The sequence below is a fragment of the Onychostoma macrolepis genome, chromosome 23, assembly GCF_012432095.1.
Source record: "Onychostoma macrolepis isolate SWU-2019 chromosome 23, ASM1243209v1, whole genome shotgun sequence".
Classification (NCBI taxonomy): Eukaryota; Metazoa; Chordata; class Actinopteri; order Cypriniformes; family Cyprinidae; genus Onychostoma; species Onychostoma macrolepis.
Window position 1 is genome coordinate 9,755,052 of NC_081177.1, and position 7,948 is coordinate 9,762,999.

Below are 7,948 nucleotides of genomic sequence, written 5' to 3' on the forward strand. Positions count from 1 at the left end.
TACAATACAATAAGGGTGAAAGTTTAAAAAATAACATCTGCATCAGTTTGTGTGTGTGTGTGTGTGTAACGCTGAAACTTTAACTTTGCTCTTCATTGTTGGTGTTGCCAAGTTTCTGAACAGCTTTGGCAATATATAACAAGATTTAGTGGCAATGGAATTTACTACTGGTTTACTGTATTGTGGAAAGATGTGGTGTTTGAATTCTTTGCCAATGATCAAATGCAAGAAACATTTTATGCAATAAATTTGATGTTTCATATTCATAAATCAAGGCTTTCTAATAGGGGTATTTTGTTTGTGACGAGCCAGCTGTTTCAGATTGTATACCGATACAAAAACATCATATATCAGTCGGACAAAATAGCCCCAGATTTTTACAAAAATAATGAAAGTTTATTTGTAAAATATCATGCATTCATACAGTTTCATAAACATTTTATTTAACGATTAATGCATTAGCTTATACAGAGATATGTTCCTGCCCTGCAACTCACTGAGAAATGGTTGTTTTTAATTGCTGAATTTCCTTGCATTATTACAGTGTAGGACCATGCACTGTTGTTTAGGCATTTTGTCACATTAAAATGTAGTTATTTCCCTTCATGTCATACAAATAAAGACTGTTGCAAAACAATAAAATTGTGAGAAACTGACCTTACATACAATATAATAAATGTAATTGAAAAAAATAACATTTCAGGTCGGCAAACTAGAGAATTTAAAGACATTCACAGCAATAAATCAAGTGTGCTTTTTTCATTTTGTAGAAAAAAAGACTACAATAATTTGTAGTGGAAGTGCATGCAATTACTAGGAATATTCACCGTAACATGATGTTTAACATGCATGAAAATAAGCAACAGAACAAAAAATAAAAATAAATACACATTTATATGAAAAAAATCATTCACAGCATTCGATTACCTCAATATACTTCAAAATCCCTCTGTTATGTTTTTCACAATAACCTAAAGTCACCCAAGATGCAACTGAGCTACAACTAGAAGGTGATTTTGTTGCCCATTTTATATTCTGGCATTCAAAAGATGTAAATCAGGAAAGTTAGACATGTTCTAGAAACAACGAAGTCCTGGTGGAATCCATCAGTATAAATTAACCTATCTAAGGGACTGTTCTCAAATAGCACACTTCCCTTTGTTTCATCAGTCCATTAATTGATGCAGTTTTTGAAGTCCTTATGAAATGATTGTAATTCCTACATGTTCCTCTTCAGTCGGCTCCTCAGAGAACTGTGCTGTGGCCTCCTGGATGGCCAGCTGTAGTGCAGCCCCAGCTGGGAGTTTACAGTACCCACTTTCTGAAATGTTCTCCACCTGTAGGTAAACTCCGGGCTTCTGCAAAGCCACTGCGTGAAGATGGGAGAAGAGCAAGGGCAGATCTTTAGTCAAGGTGTATCTTGAAGCGAGACCAAGTGCTGTGGGGAAATCAGACTCTTGTGAGTACTCAAAAGTGGCCACCATGTATTTGGAGAGGTCTCGACCCATCGCTTTGGCACGGCACAGCTCCTCTCCAATCATGGAAACCATTGCCAAAGGAGTGTTCTCTAATGGTTCCTCGTCCTCAGACTGCTGCTTCTGGTTCTGAAGGAGACCTTGTGAGCAGATGACCAACACAAAGTCACACTCATTCAATCTCCTGCAATGCCACCCCATACTCCCCTCCTCCATAATACTCAAGGCCTCCCACAAGTCCAAATGCACCTAAACAGAAAAAAAAAAAGAATTAACAATAAATGTAAATAACCTTGTATAGACACCATTTTAATGGATTCCATTAATTACATTTTTAAATGTGTAACATTTGTAAAACTATTTTATTTTAAGCTGCAGTCCGTAAATTGTGCCTCTTTGTCGCCATCTCTGTTTGAAAACCTGGAATTGCAGTTACTTGCGGAATTTTCTTAATTGCCTGGATTGTACTCTGGCACGGCTCCAGCGCGGATGAATCTAATTTTTGAGAAGTATGTGTAGCTGTCAGTCACCGCACTGGTGTGAATCCTATATTTAGTAATCACAGATTCTAGCCTACGTCTTGGAATATATGACCCAAATAAGAATTTTCACCATATACTGTCATCTGAACAAGTAACAAGTCTGCCACGTTTGTTCTGACCAACTGAGGAAAAAAGCATTACAATAAATCGCGCTACCAATGGTGATTTAATCTAACGATCAGTTAGCTCATATCACATCAAACCGTGCAAATTATTATTATTGTTATACTTTATTCTCAAAATATTAATGTTAACAACATCAGCATTGCGTGACTATGAGTATAGTGTGTATTAACGTGTAGATTTCAATTTCTGTACAGTCTAATATCTAATTGTCATGCCATTCGAATTTCATACCAAGAAATTCTTTTAACCCAAAAAGCAAACTATGCTCCCTTTGAACTGGTTTTCTTTAAAATACAAATCTTGTGTAATCCCAGGCTATCTGTAATCAGAAGCACATTTAAAACTGGAATATAATTTGATTTCATTCACATGTGTTTCATAAACACATAATCCTTTGTGGATTACAATGAACCAGTCAATGATTACAATGATTACACTCAAATTAGAAAACATTATTATAAATTAACCGTTGTGAATCGGGCTAAAGTAAGGCGATAGTTTTGAACACTGGCTGGTTATGTACTTGCTCAAATATTGATTTTGGATTATTTTTAACCAAAGAAAAGTTACGGACTGCAGCTTTAAGGTAATATATCCACTTTCTCCTTATATATTCAAAATAATGCGTGATATATCACTGTTTTCAAGAGTGTGTTTTGTCTGATTTAATCTTGATACACTTACTTGGGTACCCATATGCTTTTGTAAAAACGCAGCCAGTTGAAGCACGACTCTGACGTGGGCAGGACCATCATTACTTGAGTAGCAAATCAGGAGGCGAGGGGGACGGGTCGTTCTGTCCAGCAAAACACACTGTTCTTCATCCAGTTTTTTGTCATAGTACTGTTCAATGATCACTGACAAATAAGAAAAACAACCCAATTCCCCATTAGTACAAAACAACATGGACATTTTATTGGAAATTCTCAAAAAACACCTCATTATAGCCCTGCTTTGAAAACAAAAATCTGGAAACACTTTAGTATAGGGACCAATTCTCACTATTAACTAGTTGCTAATTAGCATGCTTATTATTAACATATTGGCTGTTTATTAGTACTTGTAAAGCACACATTCTGCATAACCATATTCTACATCCCTACTCCTACCCAATACCTAAACTTAAACTAAACCTAAACTGTTAATAAGCAGCAAATTAGGAGTTTATTTAGGCAAAAGTCATAGTTAATGGTTTGTTAATAGCAAGAATTGGACCTTAAAATAAAGTGTAACCCAAAATCTTCAATATGGCTAAATAAAGGGTAGAAAACAAAGTCCCAAAGAACCGTTGCTAAACAGTTTTGTCGATGACCAGTATGATGTACAATTATAAAATGCAAACCTGGTCTCATTTTGGTCTGGACCATTTTCGTTTTGAGTCTTTTCTTGTAAACAACAATGAAGGTGAGCAGTGCTGTAGCAGCAAGCAGGATTCCCATGGACAAGAGCACCATTAGTGAAGAGCTCTCCATGAAGTGTGAGGTCGGCGGCTCTGATCGTGAGAGGGAAAAAATACCAAAACGATTATGACACTGTTTTTCATTGAGGTAATAGTTTCAGTGGGTGTTGTCGCTTTCAAAGCTGCCTGGCATGTTGCTCCACAAGCAGTTATTATACTTGCTGAAAGCAGTGTATGTGAGAGTTTATTCCTCCTCGTCACTGAACATGCCTTTATCGCTTTTTGCGATTTTTTGATTGCTGGTTCAACATACCTTCAGAATTATGTTTTACTGCAACAATGAATGTTTTTCTGACTGCATCCACAACATCAGCAGCAATCTGGAGAGAGAAAAGTACAAAAACTACTCAACACGTAATAAATTGCTGTTGTAAAAAAAACAGCTGGAAGATATATATTTAGAAAATGACTATTGGCACAGAGTTTTCTGTTTGTCTAAATGGTTGCGACTGAATGAGGGATACAATTACATAACTTACGATTTAATAACAGAGTACACTAAAGCAAAATGAAGACTCACCTCGCAGGTGTAGTTTGTACCCGCTTGGAGATTCTGCAGTCGGTATGTGTGATATGTCTTATTGAGACTGAAATCCTAGGAGGACATGATTTAATAATTAACATGTTACAAAAGATATTGTACAAACGTATATATTGTTAACAAACCTTACTGGTTTAATGCTTGTGTAATTTCGTAGGCCGCCTCCGAAACATGATGAAAAATACTGACGGACTTTGAAGTTCTCAGGTGCAAGGTTAAAGGTCACATAAACGCCCTGGTTCTCCTGGTGGACCTCAACGTATCTGGGATACCAGTCTATAATGATTGATAGAACATACATGAATGCACACATCTGATGCCAAGAACAACAAAAAACCCCAGCCCAGAGGATGTGTGATAACAACACTCACCTTTCTTACACTCTTCGAGACCATTTTTTTCAGGACATGCTGAAAACACACAAGAAGAATTTGACAGGTTTATTACAACTCAGATTCCCTAAACAAGCAGTGGCAGTAGCTATACAATTAATTACAGGGTTTGTTTTTTTAACTCACTGCGTGTGAAAAATGGTTTCCTCCGAGAGAACTGGTCCCACCGCTCGGGAACAGGCAGTGCCATGACAGTCACGGCATACTCTCTATCCAAAAACAGATGCGTGAAGGGATCTGAGCGATACACCTGTGGAAATGTGTTACATGATCTCAAGACTTTAGTAATTGGACATTGGGCACATGCAATTGAAAGCCATAAAGAAAAAACAGGACTCACACGAAGTTGCTGAACATGTAAAAGGTATAGGATGTAGGGCTGTCGATTTCATGCGTTAATTTGGTACAATTAATTTTGGAAAAATTAACAACACAATTAATGCACCCCAGCCCAGATCCATGTTTCATTTTATATTAAATATATATATATATATATATATATATATATATATATATATATATATATATATATATATATATATGCAATGCTGAATCAAAATATTTATTTCTAAAGCTACTTTTTGTATCTATTCAAAGGTTTTTCTCATTTAACACAATAATAACTTTATCTTTTGGTGATGTGGGGGGGGGGGTCATTTAGATAAATTAATAATTTAGATAAATTAAGTGGTACATCATGAAATTAGAGAAATATTACACAATCCTGAACAGGAATAATAGAAGCTACCTAATTTGTAGAGTTTTTTTTTTTTACTTACTCTCTGGGCATGTGCAGGTGTGAGTGACAGATTGGTACCCAGGAGAAAGAGCTGACATAAGATCTGAGATCCACCAAGAGCCTGAAGGGTTACTTGAAATCCACGTAAGAACTCGATACCTGTGTACATCAATCCGATAATTATTAGACAGAGATAGACAGAATGACAGACAGATAGAATGATAGATGGACAGCATGATAGTTGGTCGTATTTATATTTATTGCCTATTTATCAGCTATTACATGGCAGATACAAATTAAACATTCAACAACATGATATCATAAATACAATATAACAAAAAGAACATTTTATAAAATTCGACAAAATGACCAGATTAAGCACAAATCTATAAAAGATTATTTAAATGTACTGATAAAAACGGTAAAAGTTTAAATAAATCCTTAAAAGTTCGTCCTAAAAAAATTTTGTTTTTAAATCGCCATCTTGTAACATTAAAAATTGGACAGACTAAAAGTATATGCTTTATAGACAAGCTATAGAATTGATGTTTTGGTGCTTCTTCACCCTTCAATAAATAGCCATGAGTCAGTCTAATAAGTCCTTGATTTAGGAGGGTAGATGAATCTTTTCCAACCACAGGATTTCTCCATTTCTCTAATACATTAGATGATTAAAAGCTTCATGTCCGAGGGTGGTATTTGGCATTCACTAATTCATTCTGCAACAACTTGTTTAGCAATTAAAGTGAAGTGTGGCCAAGTATGGTAACCCATACTCAGAATTTGTGCTCTGCATTTAACCCATCCAAGTGAACACACACACAGCAGTGAGTAGCAAACACACACACACACACACACCATGAACACACACCCGGAGCAATTTTGCCCATTTTGCTGCGGTGCACAATTTGTTATGTGCTTTTATGCCTGCTTGTTCATTTCCAATAATGCCACTGTGTCCTGTTGCGATTGAGTTTCTGTAACTGATTTATTTTGATTAATATAATGACCGAACGATAGACAGAATGCTAGATAAATAGAACAATAGATTTATAAATAAAACATTAGATAGAGAGAATCAAACAGATGATAGATAGACAGACAGACAGACAGACAGATGTGTCTTCATTACCGTATTGGCTTGGGTTCCATGACACAGTAATGGCATCATATGTTGGATCTTCACTGGCTTCAAACTCAATCTGAATATTATGCGGTGCATGAACATAATGCTGGCAAACCTCTGGGGTTTCCTGACCTACAAAAGAGTGACAAGGCCAAGGTACACAACCTGGCCAATGAGAGGAGTTACTATATAGTAACACTAAATGTGCTGTTGTTGTCTTAATGAGCTATTTATTTTCACACCTAGTGAAATCCCTTGTATACTTTTATAGGGTTTGGGGAAAAAACTTTAAGGGTAAATCTCTATTATAAGTGTAAATGACATTATAGGCGTAAATTAAATGAACGTTATTTTGCATGGCTTTTACAACACTACTTGCAATATTGTAGATGCTTGTATCTAACGCAAATACAACAATTTCACAGTCACATGTAATTTAGTACAGCTTATATAGAAGACTTGGAGAAGATGTAGTCATAGTTAAAAACAGACAAAAACATCAGACAGACTCTTTAACGAACATAAAACAGAGAATCATAATGAGCTCTTCTTGGAAAGCAGCTGACAAGAACAATCATACATATACAATTTATAGCTTGGCTCGAGAAAATGGTATGAAAATGATTCCCAGAACTGCTGCAAATGATTATACTGCACAACAGCTTGTTTTATTTAGTGAAATTATCAGAACAACTGGAGGTACAAGTCCAACAGAGAGAGTAATGATCCTACATCACGCAATCTGTGTGTGCTGTCACAAACAATTCTAAATAAATGGACAAATACAAGTCATTCTTTTGGTATGTTTAAACACTGACTGCTGTGAAAGAAAATTTAAACATTTTTCTCCAAATGTTATCATTTAGTGATGCAGTGTATGTAATTCTTCAGGGCACAAAATGTAAGCAAAGTAAATTAATGTCCGTTTGTTTGGTCCAGTTTTGACTGATTTAAAAAAAAAAAAAAAAAAACTTACTGACTGACTGAAAAACAATTGTTTATTTCTTAAAAATTAACCAAAACAGTTGAATCAAATAATGCTGTAAAACAAAAAAACAAAAATGCAAATGTCATAGCTATATATTCCAAAACCTGTTGCCCTGAAAAATGTAAAACTTTAAACTCATCAGCAGCTGTTTTTATAGTTTTACAAACTGATCATCGCAAGTTTAGAGTAAAGTTTGCCCATATTCGATGTCAGAAACAGAATTTTTTTTACTGGCTGTTTCATGTAATCGTGAAGATTAAAAGTCTAATTGAATGGCTTAGAAATTCAAAAGTACACATAACTTTCAGTAAAACTCTATTAAAGTAATAATAATGACTTACCTCCAAAAGGGCTGGAGGAGGGAATGCTGGGAGATATCTGTACATCGTCTGCTGAGATTCTGCAGTATTCACATCTTGGATCTCCCTGAAAATACACATTTTCCTCTTTAAAAAAAAACTGTGGCTCAGTAGGAAAAATATTACAATTATTTTTTTAGATATAACAGCAAACATATTATATATATATATATATATTATATTATATTATATTATATATAT

General features: G+C 35.1%; 1 protein-coding gene across 1 annotated transcript in view; it reads right to left on the bottom strand.

Moving 5' to 3' along the window:
- Nucleotides 1-426: 426 nt before the first annotated feature.
- Nucleotides 427-7,948, bottom strand: part of si:ch211-207e14.4 (interleukin-17 receptor D) — a 12,768-nt gene continuing 5,246 nt past the window's right edge. Inside the window, exons 2-12 of the mRNA XM_058763950.1 lie at nucleotides 7,730-7,814; nucleotides 6,407-6,565; nucleotides 5,315-5,433; nucleotides 4,662-4,785; nucleotides 4,515-4,553; nucleotides 4,274-4,419; nucleotides 4,123-4,197; nucleotides 3,856-3,922; nucleotides 3,486-3,635; nucleotides 2,828-3,000; nucleotides 427-1,724 (exon numbers count right to left, since the gene is read on the bottom strand). Of these exons, the coding sequence (XP_058619933.1) occupies nucleotides 1,200-1,724; nucleotides 2,828-3,000; nucleotides 3,486-3,635; nucleotides 3,856-3,922; nucleotides 4,123-4,197; nucleotides 4,274-4,419; nucleotides 4,515-4,553; nucleotides 4,662-4,785; nucleotides 5,315-5,433; nucleotides 6,407-6,565; nucleotides 7,730-7,814 (1,662 nt within the window). The 3' untranslated portion in view covers nucleotides 427-1,199. The remainder of the gene's footprint in view (nucleotides 1,725-2,827; nucleotides 3,001-3,485; nucleotides 3,636-3,855; nucleotides 3,923-4,122; nucleotides 4,198-4,273; nucleotides 4,420-4,514; nucleotides 4,554-4,661; nucleotides 4,786-5,314; nucleotides 5,434-6,406; nucleotides 6,566-7,729; nucleotides 7,815-7,948) is intronic.